At 40.7% G+C, this 22,278-nt stretch overlaps 2 protein-coding genes and 1 non-coding gene across 4 annotated transcripts; all 3 read left to right on the forward strand.

Moving 5' to 3' along the window:
• The first annotated feature begins 7,156 nt into the window (after positions 1 to 7,156).
• On the forward strand, positions 7,157 to 21,731 carry rerglb (RERG/RAS-like b). 2 transcript variants are annotated; one of them, XM_061894475.1, is made up of 5 exons: positions 7,157 to 7,304; positions 9,774 to 9,830; positions 13,396 to 13,469; positions 15,821 to 15,969; positions 20,915 to 21,731. In XM_061894475.1, the coding sequence occupies exons 1-5, from the start codon at positions 7,253 to 7,255 to the stop codon at positions 21,201 to 21,203; spliced, it is 621 nt and encodes a 206-aa protein (XP_061750459.1). In that variant the 5' UTR covers positions 7,157 to 7,252; the 3' UTR covers positions 21,204 to 21,731. The 2 variants fall into 2 exon arrangements, with proteins under 2 accessions (XP_061750459.1, XP_061750460.1); XM_061894476.1 differs by lacking the exon at positions 9,774 to 9,830 and having other exon boundaries at positions 7,174 to 7,304.
• On the forward strand, positions 14,195 to 14,678 carry LOC133548660 (cilia- and flagella-associated protein 251-like; the record flags this gene model as incomplete). Its single annotated transcript, XM_061893635.1, is given in 3 exon segments — positions 14,195 to 14,282; positions 14,285 to 14,356; positions 14,359 to 14,678. Coding segments are annotated over 3 exon segments (480 nt in total), but the record flags the coding sequence as incomplete, so codon positions are not given.
• Positions 18,546 to 18,617, forward strand: trnaa-cgc (transfer RNA alanine (anticodon CGC)). The gene has a single exon. It is a non-coding gene; the product is annotated as a tRNA-Ala (tRNA).
• Positions 21,732 to 22,278: the final 547 nt, after the last annotated feature.

Here is a 22,278-nt window from a genome sequence, read left to right on the forward strand (position 1 = left end):
TTTTCCCGAAATTCCTGGAATTCCTTAATACATTTCTCAATTAAACATGTTACTACTTCAACATTTCTCAACCAATTTGAAAAATTCTAACACCAACCATTTCAACTCATTCAGAGAAGATTCAAGTCTTTTAACATCCATCCATCCATCCATTTTTCTCCCGCTTGTCCCGTTTAAGGTCGCTGGAGCCTATCTCAGCTGCACATGGGTGGAAGGCGGGGTACACCCTGGACAAGTCGCCACCTCATTGCAGGGCAAACACAGATAGACAGACAATATTCACCCTCATATTCACACACACATTCTTTGAACATTTTCCAAAAAAATCTCGCCTTTCCCAAAATTCCTAAATTTCCATGAAATTCACACATTTTTATCCAATTCAAACCGTTACAACTCCAAAATATGCAGCATGTTCGAAATTGTGTGCTCTCTTTCAACAGTTTAAAAAAAATCCTGGATTTCAAAGAATTCCCAGTTTTTAGGGATATTTATTAAATTTCCCCCATTTTCACATTTTTTCAACCGTTTCAAACCATTCTATAATTTTTCCAAGTTTAAAAAAATTTTAGGAATTCCCAGAATTTTCCACAATTCCTGCTTTTCCAAAGCCCTATTTTCACCCTTTTTTCTGGCCGCTACTTCTTCCACATTTTTCAGCGCACTTCAACCGTTCCACTGTCCAAACATTCCTCTTAATCAGGACAAAAAAAAAACGTTTGTTTTTTTTAACTGGAAAAAATTCTCAGTTTTCCCAAAATTCCTGAATACCATTTCTCGATTAAAAATGTTGCTACTCTGACATTTCTTGACCGATTTGAAAAATTCCAACACCAACAATTTCAACTCATTCAGAACATTCAAGTCTTTATGCATCTTCCAAAAATGTTCTGCTTCTCCCCAAATTCCAAAATTTCCATGAACTTCCCACATTTTTCTTCCGATTCAAACCGTTCCAACTCCAAAATATGAAGCCTGTTTGAAATTGTGTGCTCTCCTTCAACAATTAAAAATAAAATTCACGAATTTCCAAGAATTCCCAATGTTCAGGGACATTTTTACAACGTCCACCCTTTTCAACCGGTTCAAACCATTCTATCATTTTTTGAAGTTCAAAAAAATTCCAGGAATTCCCAGAATTTTCCACAATTCCTGCTTTTCCAAAGCCCTATTTTCACCCTTTTTCTGGCGGCTACTCCTTCCACATTTTTCAATGCACTTCAACCGTTCCACCGTCGAAACATTCCTCTTAATCAGGACACACACAAAAAAAAGTAGTTTTTGGAACTGAAAAAAATTCTCGGTTTTCCCAAAATTCTTGAATACCGTTTCTCCATTAAAAATGTTACTACATCAACATTTCTCGACCAATTTGAAAAAGTCCAACACCAACCATTTCAACTCATTCAGAACATTCAAGGCTTTTAACATTTTTCAAAAATAAATCCAGCTTTTCCCGAAATTTCCATGCAATTTCCACATTTTTCATCCGATTCAAACCGTTCCAACTCCAAAATATTCAGCCTGTTGAAAATTGTGTGCTCTCCTTCAACAATTGAAAAACAATCCCGGATTTCCAAGAATTCAGTATTCAAGGACATTCTCCCCATTCATAATGAATTGTCCATTTTTCAAACTTCCACAATTTCACATTTTTCAACCGGTTCCAAGTTCAAAAAAATTACAGGAAATCACAGAATTTTAAATGATAAATAAATGGGTTGTACTTGTATAGCGCTTTTCTACCTTCAAGGTACTCAAAGCGCTTTGACACTACTTCCACATTTACCCATTCACACACACATTCACACACTGATGGAGGGAGCTGCCATGCAAGGCGCCAACCAGCACCCATCAGGAGCAAGGGTGAATTGTCTTGCTCAGGACACAACGGACGTGACGAGGTTGGTACTTGGTGGGAATTGAACCAGGGACGCTCGGGTTGCGCACGGCCACTCTTCCACTGCACCACGCCGTTTTCCACAATTCCTGATTTTCCAAAGCCCTATTTTCTCCCTTTTTTCTGGCCACTACTTCTTCCACATTTTTCAGCGCACTTAGACCGTTCCACTGTCCAAACATTCCTCTTAATCAGGACAAAAAAAGTTTTTTTTTTTTAACTGGACAAAATTCCAACACCGACAATTTTAACTCATTCAGAACATTCAAGTCTTTAAACATTTTCCAAAAAATTCCCGTTTTCACGAAATTTCCATGAAATTCCCACATTTTTCATCCGATTCAAACCATTCCAACTCCAAAATATGCAGCCTGTTCAAAATTTTGTGCTTTCCTTCAAAAATTTAAAAACATTCCCGGATTTCCAAGAATTCAGTTTTCAAGGACATTTTCCCCATTCAAAATGATTTGTCAATTTTTCAAACTTTCACAATTCCACATTTTTCAACTGGTTCAAGCCATTCTATAATTTTTACAAGTAAAAGAAATACATACAGGAATTCCCAGAATTTTCCACAATTCCTGCTTTTCCAAAGCCCTATGTTCACCCTTTTTTCTGACCACTACTTCTTCCACATTTTTCAGCGCACTTAAACCGTTCCACAGTCCAAACATTCCTCTTAATCAGGACAAAAAAAAGTTGTTTTTTTTTAACTGGAAAAATTCTCAGTTTTCCCAAAATTCCTGAATACCATTTCTTGATTAAAAATGTTACTACTTCACATTTCTGACCGATTTAAAAAAATCCCAAAACCGACAATTTCAACTCATTTGGAACATTCAAGTCTTTAAACATTTTCCAAAAAATTCCCGTTTTCCCGAAATCTCCATGAAATTCCCACATTTTTCATCCGATTCAAACCGTTCCTACTCCAAAATATGCAGCCTGTTCAAAATTGTGTTCTCTCTTTCAACAATTTAAAAACATTCCCGGATTTCACAGTTTTCAAGGACATTTTCCCCATTCAAAATGATTTGTCAATTTTTGAAACTTTCACAATTCCACATTTTTCAACCGGTTCAAGCCATTCTATTATTTTTCCAAGTAAAAACAATAAACACAGGAATTGCCAGAATTTTCCACAATTCCTGCTTTTCCAAAGCCCTATGTTCACCCTTTTTTCTGGCGACTACTTCTTCCACATTTTTCAGCGTACTTCAACCGTTCCACTGTGAAAACATTCCTCTCAATCAGGACAAAAAAAAAAGTTGTTTTTTTTTAACTTGAAAAAATTATCAGTTTTCCCAAAATTCCTGAATACCATTTCTCTATTAAAAATGTTAATACTTAAATGTTTCTTTATCGATTTGAAAATTTCCAACACCAACCATTTTAACTTATTCAGAACATTCAAGTCTTTAAACATTTTCCCAAAAAATTCCCGTTTTCCCGAAATTTCCATGAAATTCCCACATTTTTCATCCGAATCAAATCGTTCCAACTGCAAAATATGCAGCCTGTTCAAAATTGTGTGCTCTCCTTCAACAAACAAGGGACGGCGTGGCGCAGTGGGGAGAGTGGCTGTGCGCAACCCGAGCGTCCCTGGTTCAATTCCCATCTAGTACCAACCTCGTCACGTCCGTTGTGTCCTGAGCAAGACACTTCACCCTTGCTCCTGATGGGTGCTGGTTGGCGCCTTGCATGGCAGCTCCATCCATCAGTGTGTGAATGTGTGTGTGAATGGGTAAATGTGGAAGTAGTGTCAAAGCGCTTGGAGTACCTTGAAGGTAGAAAAGCGCTATACAAGTACAACCCATTTATCATTTATCATTTAAGGCAAAGGAAAGTTGGCGCCGGCAAGGCGTGAAGGTAAGGACATCATTTATTTTAACACTAAAAAGGAACAAACAAAAGGCGCGCACAAGGCGGAAAAACAAACTAGGCTTTGAAAACAACAAACTAGCACTTTGGCTAAAGCTATGGACATGAAACAAAACTCAATAACTGTGACATAAAAAAACTAAAAACTTACGTGGCATGGGCAGGAGGGGAACTATGGACAGTATGATTAACAAAGGTAGCATGGCATGAAGTGAGTAGAGGTAAAGTCGCCAGCTGACTTACTGGCAACTTTCGGTTTAAATAATAGACATGATTAGTGAAAACAGGTGCGGACTCCAAATGTGACACAGGTGAAACGAATGGTTGCTATGGTGACAAAACAAGAGTGAAAAAGCAGAAACTGAGTGTCCAAAAAACAAGCAGCACATTGCCAAACAACAACAGGATAAACAGACATGACAGTTTTCAAGGGCATGTTCCCCATTCAAAATGAATTGCCCATTTTTTCACACTTCCACAATCCCACATTTTTCCAAGGATTCAAACCATTCCACCTTCAACACATTCCACTCATCCAACTAACACGGGGGTCATCAACCTGAGGCACTCAAGCCACATGCGGCTCTATAGTGCTGCCTTATTCGCTCCAAGTAGCTTTTTAAGAAGATTTGTTTTGGTTTTAATATGTTTTTCAGGGAGGCGACCCTGCCCCAAGTGTAAGAGTTCAAGTACCGAGGAGTCTTGTTCACGAGTGGGGGAAGAGTGGATCGTGAGATCGACAGGCGGATCGGTGCGGCGTCTTCAGTAATGCGGACGTTGTATCGATCCGTTGTGGTGAAGAAGGAGCTGAGCCGGAAGGCAAAGCTCTCAATTTACCGGTCGATCTGCGTTCCCATCCTCACCTATGGTCATGAACTTTGGGTCATGACCGAAAGGATAAGATCACGGGTACAGGCGGCCGAAATGAGTTTCCTCCGCCGGGTGGCGGGGCTCTCCCTTAGAGATAGGGTGAGAAGCTCTGTCATCCGGAAGGAACTCAAAGTAAAGCCGCTGCTCCTTCACATCGAGAGGAGCCAGATGAGGTGGCTCGGGCATCTGGTCAGGATGCCACCCGAACGCCTCCCGAGGGAGGTGTTTAGGGCACGTCCGAACGGTAGGAGGCCACGGGGAAGACCCAGGACACGTTGGGAAGACTATGTCTCCCGGCTGGCCTGGGAACGCCTCGGGATCCCCCGGGAAGAGCTGGACGAAGTGGCTGGGGAGAGGGAAGTCTGGGCTTCCCTGCTTAGGCTGCTGCACCCGCGACCTGACCTCGGATAAGCGGAAGATGATGGATGGATGGATGGATGGATGTTTTTTGTAGGAGGACAAACATGACACTTAATTGTTAGAAATCCCACTGTTTATACTAAAGATGCTTCACTGACGGGAGTATTTGGCGAGTGCCGTTTTGTCGGTTCTTGAAGTCACCATAGTTTGTTTACATGTACAACTTTCGCCGATGGTGCCACAGAAAGACGTGTTTTATGCCACTCATTCTTTGTCGCATTTTGTCCACCAAATGTTTTATGCTGTGCGTGAAAGCACAAAAGGCGAGCTCTGTTGATGTTATTGACTTATGTGGATTGGTAAATCCATCAGAGGAAGGCAGCCTGCAGTTTCCTTTAACTTGGACACAAACATCTATACATTCGGCCATTCGAAGTCAGTAATTTCCAGGATTTATCTCACCCTTTGAAAAGCCTCTGTTTTATTAATGTTTTCCAATGGTGTAAAAATGTGTAAAATATTCAATTTCAACATTTCGCTCAACGAAGATTTAGGTCAGCCTGCGACACAGTCATTTTGATAGTGGGCTAATATAGCTAATATAGACACTTACATAATGTGTGGCCTTCATTACAACACTTATATAAGGCTTTCATTTATTTTTGTATTTTTTGGTCCAATATGGCTCTTTCAACATTTTGGGTTGCCGACCCCTGACCTAACAATTTCCCAAGTTCCAAACCAACATTAAGCCAGGATTTCAGTTGAACTTAAGCATTGGAACATTCACACGCAATTCCTTAAGGAATTGCCTCATTTAGTTTATTTTGAGCTTCTTTACATTCCCCGTGAATGGTTGCTTAAAAGGCAGCGTGGGTTAAAAATAAATACATTTGTGTCAAATATTACTGTAGGTTAATTTAAATTACGTAAGCAAGTAATTTACTGTGATTAAAATTAACAGTAATATTATTAATTTAGTGTTAATTTTGGAGCGGGCCCATAGTTTAAGATCCCCTGACCTCTTTACACTTATTAAAAATTAAAAAAATTTGAATATATTGGTGATTGAGCACGATTAATTACAAGTTAACTACGAACAATGTGATTAATTGCGATTAAATATTTTAATAATTTGGGGTGTGTTGTATTTCATCTTGTTGAATTTATTAATTACAATTTAATTAGTACCTAAATCACAATTAAGTTAAAATTTCTCGTCACAAAACTCTCAAAAATAATGAAATAACTCATGCTTAATCCAAAAAAATATTGCATTACGCATGTTTAGTTGCAGATTAATTGCAGGTTAATCACACAAATTATTTTGATGAAATTATTTCGGTCAAGAACCCCTGACCTCTTTACACTTATTAAAGATGAAAAAACTTCAATCTATTGGCCGTTGAGCACAATTAATTACAAGTTAACTACGAACAATGTGATTAATTGCGATTAAATATTTTAATTATTTGACAGCCCTAACAACAATCTGTGATGTGTTGTAGTCCATCTTGTAGAATTTATTACATACAATTATTTTTTTATTCCTGTAGTAATTGATAATAATAAGGCTAATAAAAATCACAAGTTAACTCATGCTTAATCACATGAAATATCGGAATAATCATATTTAATGACGGATTAATCGCGCAATTTATTGAGATTTTTTTTAAATTACTCTTTACATTCATTTATTTTGAGCTCTTTTAAATCCACCGTTAATGGTTGCTTAAAATACGGCGTGGGTTAAAAATAAATACATTTGCGTCCAAGTATTAAGTTGATTTAAGTTATGTAAGCTTTACTGTGATTAATCACGATTAACTCAAACTCAAAAGTGTGTTTATTGTGATAAAAAACTTTATAATCTGACAGCACTCTTTTTTTTAACCAAAGTTTGTAGTTTTTTAGTGTTTTTTTTCCAGTAGCGCCTTCACCGTTTCATAAGTACATGTTTTGCAAAGAAGCCAAGAGGAGAAGAATGCAGATTGACCCTGCGCACAACTTGATTTTTCTTCGCTAACTGAAGTGTTTTATGAAAACCAACTTACCACCGTGGTCCGATGTGACCCAACGGCATTTCCAGGAGGAGCAGGAGAACTCAGTGAATGAGAGCAGGGAGGGCAGGGCGTGCGTTCGATTCCCTCCCTGCTCCTTTAAAGCACCGGGCGCACTCTGGAGAAGGAGGAGAAGAAGAGAGGGAGCGTCAAGACGGGGAATCGAGGACAAAACTAAACCATGAATGACATCAAGTTGGCTCTGCTGGGAAGTCCGGGCTCTGGAAAGTCAGGTCAGCTTTTTATTCACTAAACTCTACTAAGGTTCTATCGTTTTATTTATATATATATATATATATACATTTACATACATACATATAAATATACACACACACACATATATATACATATACATATATACACACATACTTATACACACAAATTGGTGACCCTCGCCCCATCCTTGTTTGTGAATTACTTAGCATTTCATGGAAGCTGCTTTTATACCCAATCATGGCACCCACCTGTTCCCAATTGGCCTGCACACCTGTGGGATGTTCCAAATAAGTGTTTGATGAGGATTCATCAACTTAATCAGTATTTATTGCCACCTTTCCCAACTTCTTTGTCAGGTGTTGGTGGCATCAAATTCTAAAGTTAATGATTATTTGCAAAAAAAAAAAACGTTTATCAGTTTGAACATCAAATATGTTGTCTTTGTAGCATATTCAACTGAATATGGGTTGAAAAGGATTTGCAAATCATTGTATTCCGTTTATATTTACATCTAACACAATTTCCCAACTCATATAGAAACGGGGTTTGTATATATACATACTGTATATATATACACACATATATATACTGTATATATACACACACACGCACACACACACACACACACACACACACACACACACACACACACACACACACACACACACACACACACACACACACACACACACACACACACACACACATACATCCATACAGACATATATATATATATATATATATATATATATATATATACACACACACAAAAATATATGTATGTGTACATATGTACATATGTACGCCCTAGTTGTGTCATCAGACACAACTAGTGCGCTAATCGTCAATAGACACAACTAGACGTTAATCGCTATCTGACAACAAATGCGCTAATTGTCAGCGGACACAACTAGGATGTTAATGACTAGCTGAAAACTAGTATGCTAATCGTTAGCAGACACAATTAGGGTGTTGATGGTTAGCTGACAACTAGAGCGCTTAAAATTTGCAGACAACAAAGGAGTGAATCCTTAGCCGACAACAACTAGTGTCTTAATCGCTAGCTGACAACTAGAGCGCTAATCGTTGCTGACAACAAAGGAGCAAATTCTTAGCAGACACAACTAGGGCGTTAACGGCAGCTGACAACTAAAGCGCTAATTGTTGCTGACAACAAAGGAGTGAATTGTTAGCAGACAATAACTAGTGTTATAATCGCTAGCTGACAACTAGTGCGCTAATCGTCAGCAGACACAACTAGGCCTTAATCGCTATCCGACAACTAATGCGCTAATCCTCAGCAGACACAACTATGATGTTAATTGCTAGCTGACCACTAGTATGCTAATCGTTAGCAGACACAATTAGGGTGTTGATGGTTAGCTGACAACTAGAGCGCTTAAAATTTGCAGACAACAAAGGAGTGAATCCTTAGCCGACAATAACTACTGTCTTAATCGCTAGCTGACAACCACAGCGCTAATCGTTGCTGACAACAAAGGAGCAAATTCTTAGCAGACACAACTAGGGAGTTAATGGCAGCTGACAACTAAAGCGCTAATTGTTGCTGACAACAAAGGAGTGAATTGTTAGCAGACAATAACTAGTGTTATAATCGCTAGCTGACAACTAGTGCGCTAATCGTCAGCAGACACAACTAGGCCTTAATCGCTATCCGACAACTAATGCGCTAATCCTCAGCAGACACAACTAGGATGTAAATGGCTAGCTGACAACTAGTACGCTAATCGTTAGCAGACACAATTAGGGTGTTGATGGTTAGCTGACAACTAGAGTGCTTAAAATTTGCAGACAACAAAGGAGTGAATCCTTAGCCGACAATAACTTGTGTCTTAATCGCTAGCTGACAACTAGCGCGCTAATCATCAGCAGACACAATTATCTGACACTGAAAACGTTCATTTCTAGCAGACAACTAGCACGCTGATTGCTAGCTGGCAACTCCAGCGATAATCACTAACTTGCAACTACACCGCCAACCGCTAATACATCTCTTAGCAAATAATTAGCGATTTTTGAACATTTAAGATAGTTTTACAATCGGGGTGAATAAAAACAACGTGATTCGGATGCGAATCGATTTTTTTCCACGTACCCTAATCACTTCACGTCCTCGCACAGCCCGCCGCTACAAGATATAACCAAAAAAACATGTTTCTTAAATGAGTCGCTGTATTCGTGCCTGCGCCAGTTTGAGACCAGGGTCCCTAATGGAGTGTCCAAGTACCAGGACGGCGTCACATCCCTCCGCTCCACTCGCCAACACTCAGTGATTGCCTGCGGTGGCAGAGTTGGCTCCTGATGCAAAGTGGAAATAAATCCAGTCGGCTCGCCAAAAACCACTCGCCGCCATTTTCATGCGAGGTTTGGCGTTCAACCGCAGACCCCCCCCCCCCCCCCCCCTCCACCTTAACTGCACCTCCAACCGTGCCATGCCTCATGTTGTCTTTTTCCATTTTGTCCAGCTGTCCTTGTGCGCTTCCTGACCAGACGCTTCATCGGAGAATATGCCTCCAACACCAGTGAGCTACTTTTTCCAAAATGATGAATTTTTCCCTGTATGGCAGGCCTGGGCAATTATTTTACTCGGAGGGGGGCCAGATTTAGATTTTTTTTAAAAAGTGTGTCTTGGGGCCGGTATATCTATGTTTAGGAACGCTAATACCAAAGCTCACAATAATGATTGAATGCTAAAAACGTTATATGACGGACTGCCTTAAAAAACGGAATGGAATTTGACATGTTTTTTTTTTACAGAATGACACACCCATAATGTACATGAAAATAAAGAATTTTACTATATAAACTATGAAAGATAAAACACTGAATACTGACAACATATTCTACAATCAACAGAAACACAATCAAAATGCAACAAACAGTGAAAAATGAACACAAAGGGTAAAAAAAAATCCCACCTACAATCTGAGATTGTCAGGCTTGTCCCTGACAGTGTGGCCATGTTTTAGTTTTTTTTTTTTTTTTTTTCTTGTCAGCGCTCTTATTTTGTCTGTTTCCCGTCTTTCTCCCTGAGCGCTGTTTCCCCTCAGTTACGGCTGATTGGCACCTGACCACACCTGGTGCCAATCAGCCTGATCCTATTTTTACCTGCTTTGTCCTCCAGTCAGTGCTGGATTATTGTCGCTCCTGCCGGTTGTTTGTCACCACTACCTGTCAATGTCATTAATACTTCTTTGTAGCTGTGTCTACTTTTGTTCACTCTGCTCATGCCATAGTTCCTTCTTGTCCCAGTAAGTGTTTAGTTTGTTATCCGCCTTGTGCGCACATTTGTTAGCACCCTTTTGTTTATTCTTGTTTTAGTATTCTAATTAAATAATGTTTCCTTATTCAATGCCTGCCACCGTCTCTGCATCTCGGGGTTGGTCAACAGCAAAATGTGACAGAGATATCCCATAGTAAGTGATCAGATGACCATAGTAACTAATTATACGACCATAGCAACTAATTATACGACCATAGTAACTAATTGGATGACCATAGTAACTAGTATATGATGCAGATTCCAAGCATTGAAAGACTTAGTATAGTTGAAGACTTCCGGTCATTAGAAAACATGACTGCACATCATAATGGCGGCTACATTTTACATCTTAAACATCTAAAACTATTATTTGGGAATGTCCGGGGGGGGGCAAGATTGAAAAGCTCAATGCGCCGCATGCGGCTCCCGAGCCTTCATTTACCCGGGTCTGCCGTATGGGTAACACTCATCTGTTCCAGAGTCAAAACGGTCACCATTTTTTTATTTATTATTTTTGATAGTTTGTAACAAAAGTGCTGTTGTTCAGCATAAACTAAACTTGTTCAAAGAACAAAACTTGGAACACTCATGACTAACGATAGACTGATTATACGTCCTGTTTTCCCCCGGACACGTCCTCTTTTGCGAGACTGTCCGGGCTATCCGGGCGGGGTTTCTTAAATGCCTCAAATGTCCGGCGTTTTGAGCCAGGGTTAAAAATAAAACAAATTGTGAAGGTGTGCACATGCAGCAACTGACAGAGCGAGTTAGTGGATTGATCGGTAATCAAGGTATACTTGGTCAACAACCATACGGGTCACAGTGAGGGTGGCCGTATAGAAAACTTTAACACTGTTACAAATATGCGCCACACTGTGAACCCACACCAAACAAGAATGACAAACACATTTCGGGAGAACATCCGCACCATAACACAACATAAACACAAAAGAAAAAACACCCAGAACCCCTTGCAGCACTAACTCTTCCGTGACGCTACATAATACACCCCCTGCTACCCCTGGAAGATTTTAAATATTTTGTGTGTTCGGCATAAAAAACAGTTTTGTTTGACAAAAAAAGCGGAAAACAAACAAACAAAAAACAACATAAAAATTAAACATTTTGAAATGAAGAATAGATCTGAAGTTGATGTAGACTCCAGAGATTTAGGCGTTAAACATAAAATGTAAGTATGCCCATGCACACCATTATCATCATTTCATGACCCAAGCAAAACACTTTTATACTAAAATAAATACACCAACAACTTATTAAATAAAAACAGAAAAAATTACCAGCGGCGGTAAAGTTTAGATCCATGAAGGAAAGAAGAAAGTGAATAAATGTTTATAACTGAATACATTTACATATGCATACAAATTTGTCTTCTTTTTTCATTATTTCTTTTAATGAACAAAGTAACGTTTATGACAACCTTTTTCCAAAACACAATATATAATGTGACATATAACAGGACAATGCAAACGTTTATCATTTGTTTTCGAAACGCTTACAAAAAAGTGGGACCCCAAAGATTAACTGTGGGACCCCAATTTTTATGACTTGATGGGGTCCCTTGGACCCCATTTTGAAAATTCCCAGCGCCAACACTGCTGTCAACAGAGGAGAAAAAATGCATTATTTAAATAAACATATTAGAAAGCGAGTTGAAGTATCATTGGCAAATTCTCACCTAGTACCGGCCTTGGCACGCATATATGTGTCCTCTTTTTGGGATTTCACAATATGGTAAGCCTAGCTGATCACTATCTCACAACTAGAACGCTAATCGTTAGCTGGCATCCAGAGTGTGAAATGCTCGCTGATAACGAACAGCCGTAATAGTAAGCTGGCAACTAGAGCGCTGATTGCAAGCTTCAAACTGAAGCGCTAATCACTAGTTGGCAGCTGGAAGGCTAATTCCCAGGTGACACTAAGAGCGCTAATCACTTGCTGACAACTAGCATGCTCATTGGTAGCTGGTAACAAGAGAGTTAAATACTCGGTGAAGAGTGCACTAATCATTATTTGACAACTAGAGCGCTAGCCTTTAGCTGGCAACTAGAACCCTGATCGCTAGCGGACAACTAACTGCTAATTGCTAGCCGGCAACTAAAGCGCTAATTGCAAGGCGACAACAAGATTGCTAATCACCAGCTGACAACAAGCTTGCTCTTTGCCAGCTGGCATCATGAGAAATTATTGCTAGGTGTCAATGAATGTGCTAATCACTAGCTGACAACTAGCATGCTCATCGCTTGCTGGCATCAGGAGAAATAATTGCGTCAACAAGTGCGCTAATAACTAGCTGACAATTGGAGCGCTAATTGTTAGCTGACCACAAGTGCGCTAATTGCTAGCTTACAACGAGCATGCTAACTCTCTATTTGCTAGCTGACAACTGGAGCGCTAATCGTTAGATGACCACAAGTGTGCTGATTGCTAGCTGACAACGAGCATGCTCATCGCTAGCTGGCATCAGGAGAAATAATTGTGAGGTGTCAACAGGTGCGCTAATCACCAGCTGACAACTGGGGCGCTAAATGTTGGGTGACCACAAGTTCGCTAACTGCTATCTGACAACTAGCCTGCTGACTCTCTAATTGCTAGCTGACAACTGGAGCGCTAACCGTTAGGTGACCACAACTGTGCTAATTGCTAGCTGTCAACTAGCATGCTAACTCTGTAATTGATAGTTGGCAACTAGATCGCTAATCGTTGCTAACAAATAGCACACCAATGGATAACTGACAACAAAGCGGATAATCTGCGGACCCCCTGATGGCGACCTCTCCTATAGGTGATGTTTGCTATATTTGTAGACTCGCTGTATCGCAAGAGGCTGTCTATCGACGGCAGGCAGCTCAACCTGGAGGTTTTGGACCCGTGCTCACAGGTGAGTACCACTAACTGTTGTCACATTCATGTCAGGAAATGGACTTAGGATATCCTGATTGTGCTGCACTTGATGGCCGAAGGACATCATCAGGACTCACTGAAGACCTGGCAGATATTTGATACTCATGTTGGTGACCATGCTTGTCTGGAGGGTGAAGAAGGAGACGATCGTGGAGGAGAAGAAAGGACGATGAGAGAAACATGGAGAAGCAGAAAGATATAGAAGGAGAAGGGGAGCTCAAAGGAGATATGGAAGAGTAAAGAGACATTTGAGAAGGAGAAGAAGGGGAAGGAGAAGAAAAATAGGGGAGAAGGAGAAGAGAAAGAAGGAAAATGAGGAGAGTAGGAAGAAGGAAAGGGAAAAGGAGGCAAAGGAGAGGAAAGACAAGAAGAAAAAAATAGACAAAGAATAAGAAGAAGGAAAAAAAAGGGCAAAAAACTAGAAGACAAATAAAAAAAATGGACAGAGGAGAAAGAAAAAGATGAAGAATATAAACATTGGAAAAAAAGTAGAAGAAAAAGTAGTAGAAGAAGAGTGACAAGGAGAAAAAAGTGTAATGAGAAGGGGAAGAAAAATAAAAGTAAAATAAAAAGAAGAAGACGACAACGACGAAGAAGAAAAGGAAGGAGAAGAAGAAAAAGAAGAAAAAAAAGAAGAAGAAAACGGAGAATAAGAAGAAGGAGAAGAAAAATATGTAGAAGAAGAGGAAGAAGAAGAAGAAGGGAGGAGAAGAAGAAGAACAAGAAGAAGAATAAGAAGAAGACAAAGACGACGACAAAGAAGAAGAGGAAGAAGAAGAAGAAGAAGAAAAAAAGAAGAGGAAAAAGAAGAAAAAGAAGAAGAAGAAGAAGAAGAAAAAAAGAAGAAGAGGAACGATAATAAGAAGAAGAAGAAAAAGAAGAAGGAGAAGAAGAAGAAAGAGGAGAAGGAAGAGGAGAAGGAGAAGAAGAAGAAAAGAAGAAAAAAGAAGAAGAAAAGAAGAAGGAGATGAAGAAGGAGGAGAAGAAGATTGACAAGGAGGAGAAGAAAAAGAAAGGGAAAGAGGAGAAAATTAAAACAAAATAAAAAGGAGAGGAGGCAAACAAAGAATAAGAAGAAGGAGAAGAAGAAGAAGAACAAGAAGGGGGACAAGAAGAAGAAGAAGAAGAAGAGGAAGAAGAAAAAAGAGGAGAAGAAGAAGAATAAAGAGAAGGAAAAAAGAAGTAATGCAACAACAGTAATGGATGTGGGACAGCACTACATTGTCCAAATATGCACACTCAGGAAATAAGTACACACTACAGTGTAGAAAGTATACTTACTTAAGTGTACCAACAGGAAGTAAGTACACACTCAATGTACAAAGTATACTTACTGAAGTGAACCAACAGGACGTAAGTACACATTACAGTATACAAAGTATACCTATTAAAGTGTACCAACAGGAAGTTAGTACACACTGCAGTTTACAAAGTATACACATTGAATTGGGCAAACAGTAAGTAAGTACACACTACACTGTACAAAGTATACTTACTGAAGTGTGCCAACAGGAAGTAAGTAAAAAGTACAGTGTACAAAGTATACCTACTTAAGTGTACCAACAGGAAGTTAGTATACACTAAAGTGTATAAAGTATACTCATTGAAGTGTGCCAAAACTGTACAGAGTACACTTACTGAAGTGTACTAATAGACGTAAGTACACATCACAGAGTACAAAATATACTTACGGAAGTGTACCAACAGAATTAAGTACACACTACAGTGTACAAAGTACATTTACTGGAGTTACTAAGGGAAGTAAGTACTCACTACGGTGTACAACATATACTTACTGAGGTGTACTAACAGAAGTAAGTACACACTACAGTATACAAAATATACTTACTGAATTGTACCAACAGAAGTAAGTACACAGTAAAGAGTACAAAGTACATTTACTGGAGTTACTAAGGAAAGTAAGTACTCACTACGGTGTACAACATATACTTACTGAAGTGTACTAACAGAAGTAAATACACACTACAGTGTACAAAATATACATACTGAAGTGTACCAACAGAAGTGAGTACACATTACAGTGTACAAAGTACATTTACTGGAGTTACTAAGAGAAGTAAGTACACACTACAGTGTAAAAAAGTAAACTTACTGGAGTGTACTAAGATAAGTAAATACACACTACAGTGTACAAAGTACACTTACTGGAGTGTACTAAGATAAGTAAGTACACACTACTAAGTACAAAGTACACTTACTGGAGTGTACTAAGAGAAGTAGTGTGTGTATGTTGCTACTTCCTGGTTGCCATTGTAATGATGATAAAGTGTGAGGATGATGACATATAATGTTTGTTGTCCCTGTCAGAGCTCGGGGGTGACTTGTCTGGTGGAGGAGCCGGTGGACTGGGCACACGGCTTTGTGGTGGTCTACAACATCAGCGATCGCTCCTCCTTCCTCCACGCCAAGGATGTCCTGCGGCAGATCTGTGAGGCCCGACTCAACCACTGCAAAGGGTCAGACTGGAACATTCTTCCCTTGCTAGGCTACCTTGCAGTCTAACGATAGTAGCAGGCAGCATAGGCCACTGCAGCGCGATCGCTCCTCTACACTTAAATTTGGGGGGTACATGTGCATATTGTGTGTGTGGAGAGGAGCGAGGGTTGTGGTGCGGCTAAGCTAAAAATCAATACATCGGTACAAAATGTGCACACATGCAAACTGTAATTGCAATCGCTCCTCTACATTTACATTTAGGTGCACGTGTATGTGCACATGCATATTGTGTGTGTGGGTTTGTGGCAAAGCTAAGCTAAAAGTCAATATGGCTGACCAAAATGTGCACAAATGCAAAGTGTATTGCAATCGCTCCTCAACATTTACATTTAAGATGCACACAAGCCAGGTGTATTGCAATCGCTCCTCCACATTTACATCTAAGGTGCACACATGCCAGGTGTATCGCAATCACTCCTCCACATTTACATTTAAGGTGCACACATGCCAGCTGTATTGCAATTGCTCCTCAACATTTACATTTAAGATGCACACAAGCCAGGTGTATTGCAATCGCTCCTCCACATTGACATCTAAGGTGCACACATGCCAGGTGTATTGCAATCGCTCCTCAACATTTATATTTAAGTTGCACACATGTCAGGTGTATTGCAAACGCTCCTCTACATTTATATTTAAGGTTCACACATGTCAGGTGCATTGCAAACGCTCCTCTACATTTACATTTAAGATGCACACATGCCAAGTGTATTGCAATCACTCCTTCACATTTACATTTAAGGTGCACACATGCCATGTGTATCGCAATCGCTCCTCCACATTTACATCTAAGGTGCACACATGCCAGGTATATTGCAATCGCTCCTCTACATTTACATTTAAGGTGCAAACAAGCCAAGTTAATTGTATTGCAATCGCTCATTCACATTTAAATTTAAGGTGCACAAATGCCAGATGTATTGCAACCGCTCCTCCACATTTAAATTTAAGGTGCACAAATGCCAGATGTATTGCAATCACTCCTCCACGTTTACATTTAAGGTGCACACATGCCAAGTGTATTGCAATCGCTCCTCCACATTTACATTTAAGGTGCACGCATAACAGGTGTATTGCAATCGCTCCTCCACATTTACATTTAAGGTCCATACATGCCACGTGTATTGCAATTGTTCCTCCACATTTACATTTAAGATGCACACATGTCAGGTGTATTGCAATCGCTCCTCCACATTTACATTTATGCAGCACACATGCCATGTGTATTGCAATCGCAACTTCACATTTACATTTAAGGTGCACGCATGCCAGGTGTATTGCAATCGCTCCTCCACATTTACATTTAAGGTCCATACATGCTACGTGTATTGCAATTGTTCCTCCACATTTACATTTAAGATGCACACATGTCAGGTGTATTGCAATCGCTCTTCCACATTTACATTTATGCAGCACACATGCCATGTGTATTGCAATCGCAACTTCACATTTAAGGTGCACATATGCCAGGTATATTGCAATCGCTCCTACACGTTTACATTTAAGGTGCACACAAGCCAAGTTTATTGAAATTGCTCCTCCACATTTACATTTAAGGTGCACACATGCCAGGTGTATTGCAATCGCTCCTCCACGTATACATTAAAGGTGCACATTGGGTGTGTGTGTGTGGGGGGGAGTTGTGGTGCGGCTAAGCTAAAAACCAATATGTCGGTACAGTTCACCCACCTTCACTCCAATCAAATCCACCAAGTCAAAGGAATGCAATTGCTCCTAGGCACGCAGTAGGGAGAGCAGATTGTAAACAAGCGACCATGTAAATACATAAACTGTCAAAAATAATGTAAATAATGTTCAACAACACACGTGTTGTATGTGAAAGTATTCTTCAATCAATAATTTTGTCACCGGGCGCTAAATTACCAATAAAAGCACAAATGGAAATACAAAAATATATAAAAGATGACTACTTTAAATCCATCTTCTGTATAATCAATAATCCCCAAAATGACGTGTGGTTATTTGAGCATGCTTATATTAGCAAACACAGCGCCTGCCGTGCTTCTTACAGCCATGTGAGGGCGCTCGTCTTCCAGTGACAGCTTTTTTTATCCCTCTTGCTTGTATATTCCACTTTTCTTTTTTTTTTTAATAGTAATTTTTTATTTCAGACAGTGGTATTACTTTACTGTTTTAGTCAATTGGGCACGTATTTTTTTCAAATAAATGTATTTTTTATAATTAAAATAAATAATAATTTAGCTATGTACGCTAATTATTCGATCTTTTAAGATTCCAATTGGCCAACAGCGCCGTTTGATCTTCACTTCCGTGCCGCGCCGTCACGTGATCTAAATAAATCGAGTAGCAAACATCGTTTGATGCTACAAATTGTAAGCCATGGGGAAGTTTATGTGTCCTACTTCCTTTGAAGCTGCGCACGCACCCTCCCGGCGAGACAGCCGCGTGGAATGCGGGGATTAATATCGTGCACGTGCGGCGCCGCGCAGCTAATGCAGTCTGCAATACACGTCACTTTTAATGTTGATAGATATCGACGCCGGGCCGTCGACGTGGGGATGTAGCTCAGTGGTAGAGCGCATGCTTCGCATGTATGAGGTCCCGGGTTCAATCCCCGGCATCTCCACTTATTTATTTACATTTCAAATTGTGATATATTCGTCTGGAATTCAAGTTATCGTGTTCAGTAAGTACTTATACTCACATTGGTATATTTTAACCACACTTTAATACAAAATAAGTAAATAAATAACACACAAGAAATAATGTTTTTTTTGTTTTTTTTTCATAAAGAAATACAATCATGTGTGGTTACAGACTGTATCCCTGCAGACTATATTGATCTATATTGATATATATAATGTATATATTGTGTTTTTTACGTTGATTTAATAATTTAAAAAAAGAATACTTTTTTTAAAATGTTTTTTATTTCAAGTGCGGCCCGGTAGGTTAGCACTCTAGCTGGCAACACACACACGCACACACACACGCGCACACACACACAGCGGGCCTAGACAGGAGGAGGACAGAGTGTAGGTACACAGAACATCAGAGGGTCAAATGTGCGAGAAAGTGAGAGCAGACAGTGTTGACAAACAATGTTGCAACCTTGTCTGGGAACCGGAGGTGCAGAAACAAAACACAAAAGAAGAATTCCTGTGGGATGCAGAAATTCCATCCATCCATCTGGCAAAAGATATGCAAGCTAATGGCTTTTTCAGTAGCAGGTAGCAATTAGTGTGCTAGCTGCCAGCTAGCTATTAGTGTGCTAGCTGCCATTTAGCAATAAGCACACTAGCTGCCAGGCAGAGGTTAAATAGCTAGCTGATAGCTAGTGGTTAGCGTGCTAGAGGATTTTCCAAAAGTAGTAAGCGATTAGGGTGCTAGCTGCAAGCTAGCTATTAGTGTCCTAGATGGCATCTAGAAATTAACGTGCTAACTGGCAGCTAGAAGTCAGCACACGAGCTGTCAGCTAGTGGCTTGCGTTCTAGCTGACAGCTAGAATTTTACGAGCTAGCTGCCAGCTGGAGATGAACCTGTTTCACAGGGAGCAGCTAGCGATTAGTGAGCTAGCTGGCGGCTAGAGGTTAGCCTGCTAGCTGCCAGCAAGAGATGAGTAAGCTAATGGCTTTGTCAGTTGCAGGTAGCGATTAGTGCACTAGCTGCCAGCTAGCTATTAGTGTGGTAGATGCCATCCAGCAATTAGCACACTAACTCCAAGCTTGTGGTAAGCCCACTAGCTGACAGCGAGAGATGACAGTGCTAGAGCAGCTATGATTAGTGAGCTAGCAGCCCGCTGGCTATTAGTTTCCTAACGCCATCGAGCAATTAGCGTGCTAACTGCCAGCTGGAAGTCAGCACACGAGCTGTCAGGTAGGGGCTAGCGTGCTAGATGCCAACTAGAATTTTACGTGCTAGCTGCCAGCTGGAGATGAATGTGCTTCACAGGGAGAAGCTAGCGATTAGTGGACTAACTGGCAGCTAGAGGTTAGCACTCCAGCTGGAAGCTAGCTTTTAGCCTGCTACCTGCCAGCAAGAGACGAGCAAGCTAATGGCTTTTTCAGTAGCAGGCAGCAATTAGTGCGCTAGCTGCCAGCTGGCTATTAGTGTGGGAGCTGTCATCCAGCAATTAGCACACTAACTTCCAGCTAACCGCTAATGGTCAGCACGCTAGCTGGCAGTGAGAGATGAATGTGCTATTGGCTTCTCCAAGAGCAGCTAGCGATTAGTGAGCTAGCTCCCAGCTGGCTACTAGTGCCCTAGTCACCATCCAGCATTTAGCGTGCTAACTGCCAGCGAGAGGTCAGCACACAAGCTGTCAGCTAGTGGTTAGCATGCTAGCTGCCAGCGAGAGATGAACGTACCAGAGGCTTCCCCAAGAGCAGCTAGCTATTAGTGAGCTAGCTGCCAGCTAGCTATTAGCATCCTAGTTGCCATCTAGCATTTAGCGTGCTAACTGCCAGCTAAAGGTCAGCACACAAGCAGCTAGTGTTTAGCACGCGAGCTGCCATCTAAAGATGAATGTGCTTCCCAGGCGATTGGTGAGCCAGCTGCCTTCTAGTAATTAATGGTCATACAGCGATTAGCGTGCTAGTTTCTTCTCCAGGAAATGAGCAGCATTTGAGGAGGTATCATGCCGTCAGTATTACTGAAGCGCGTTAATCAGTCACGGTTTTAAGATTTGTAAGATTTTAAACGGTAAAACTGTCTGTAATGTTACTGTTGTTTATCATCAATACCGCTAATCGTTACATCCCTAGATTGCAAATATAATGCATACCACCAGTTGATATCATTAAAATAAAGTGTAGTAAACCTACATTTCAACAAAAAATTACGGCACTTTTCCCAGCCTTGATCTAAAATTTTTAAAAGTTAAAAGTGTTGCGCATCACTGAACGTCAACCTTTGACCTTCCAGGGAGCCGCCCTGCGTCCCCGTGTGCCTGCTGGGCAACAAGCAGGACCTGTGTCACGCCCGGCAGGTGCTAGAAGACGAGGGCCGCCGCCTGGCCCAGGACAGCGGCTGCCGCTTCCAGGAGGTGTCGGCGGCCGAGAGCTACCAGGACATCGCCGGCCTGTTCACGCAGCTCATCCGCCAGGTGATGGAGCACCTGAAGTACCGCGCCGACCGCCGCCGCTACAGCGGCTCCAAGTCCATGGCCAAGCTCATCAACAACGTGTTTGGCAAGAGGAGGATGTCGGTGTGACCACCAATAAACTGTATTTTGGGCACTTTTATAAAAGGGGAGCTTTACATTTAAAGGAATATATTTTCAATATAGCATGGACTATTTATTTTACAAGCATATTAGATGTAGTTTTGGTCTAAATCAGGGGTCTCAGACACGCGGCCCCTACCTTAATATTTAATGTTAGTGCGGCCAGCGAGTTTTATATGAATGCCGCTTAACAGCGTTCTGTTATTTGGGTCCAAAATGGCTCTTTCAACGTTCTGGGTTGCCTACCCATGCATTAGTGGAAAAATGGCAAATGAGTGAAATCGACAGAGAGGTTTCCATGGAGACGAGGGTTTTCTTACGTGCCGGGCTGCAGTCACACCGCGACACCTGTCCGTCAGTAATGACAGTCCCCGATAACCTGGACCAATTCAAACAGTTGTTTGTTTTTTTTATTATTTAATTTGCATTGCCTCACATTTCTTAATTTTCATTTTGTTCATTTAGATTTTGATTTTTTTTTGTGTTGAAAATAAAAATAAAAGACATTTAAAAATATTTTTTTTTAAAGAAATCTTTTCTTGCGGCCCAGCCTCACCCAGACTCTGCATCCAGTGGCCCCCAGGCAAATTGAGTTGGAGACCCCTGGTCTAAATCAAGCATTTTGTACGCATAAAAATGGCTGAATGAACTAAAAACGGCAACCAAGCCAATGAGAACGGGCGGTTTAGTATCGTGGCCACTGATTGGTCAGCCGCAGGCAGCATTACTATATTAGATTAAAAGAGTGTAAATACAGTAAAGTCCCACACACACACACACACACACACACACACACACACACACACACACACACACACACACACACACACAGCGGGCCTAGACAGGAGGAGGACAGAGTGTAGGTACACAGGACATCAGAGGATCAAATGTGCGAGAAAATGAGAGCAGACAGTGTTGACAAACAATGTTGCAACCTTGTCTGGGAACCGGAGGTGCAGAAACACAAAAGAAGAATCCCTGTGGGATGCAGAAACTGGCAGAGAAATTTTCCGTGCAACGTTCATATTGTTGTTACTCAGCCAGCGTTTGGGGGTATGATGGA

The sequence above is a fragment of the Nerophis ophidion genome, linkage group LG03, assembly GCF_033978795.1.
Source record: "Nerophis ophidion isolate RoL-2023_Sa linkage group LG03, RoL_Noph_v1.0, whole genome shotgun sequence".
Taxonomy (NCBI): domain Eukaryota; kingdom Metazoa; phylum Chordata; class Actinopteri; order Syngnathiformes; family Syngnathidae; genus Nerophis; species Nerophis ophidion.

What these genes read in the sequence shown, in the direction of transcription:
- rerglb (XM_061894475.1), top strand. Translation starts at nt 7,253, where the DNA reads ATGAATGACATCAAGTTGGCTCTGCTGGGAAGTCCGGGCTCTGGAAAG. An exon ending in AGAATATGCCTCCAACACCA is followed by an intron (nt 9,831 to 13,395) that starts GTGAGCTACTTT and finishes CTATATTTGTAG; the next exon opens with ACTCGCTGTATCGCAAGAGG. An exon ending in TTTTGGACCCGTGCTCACAG is followed by an intron (nt 13,470 to 15,820) that starts GTGAGTACCACT and finishes TGTCCCTGTCAG; the next exon opens with AGCTCGGGGGTGACTTGTCT.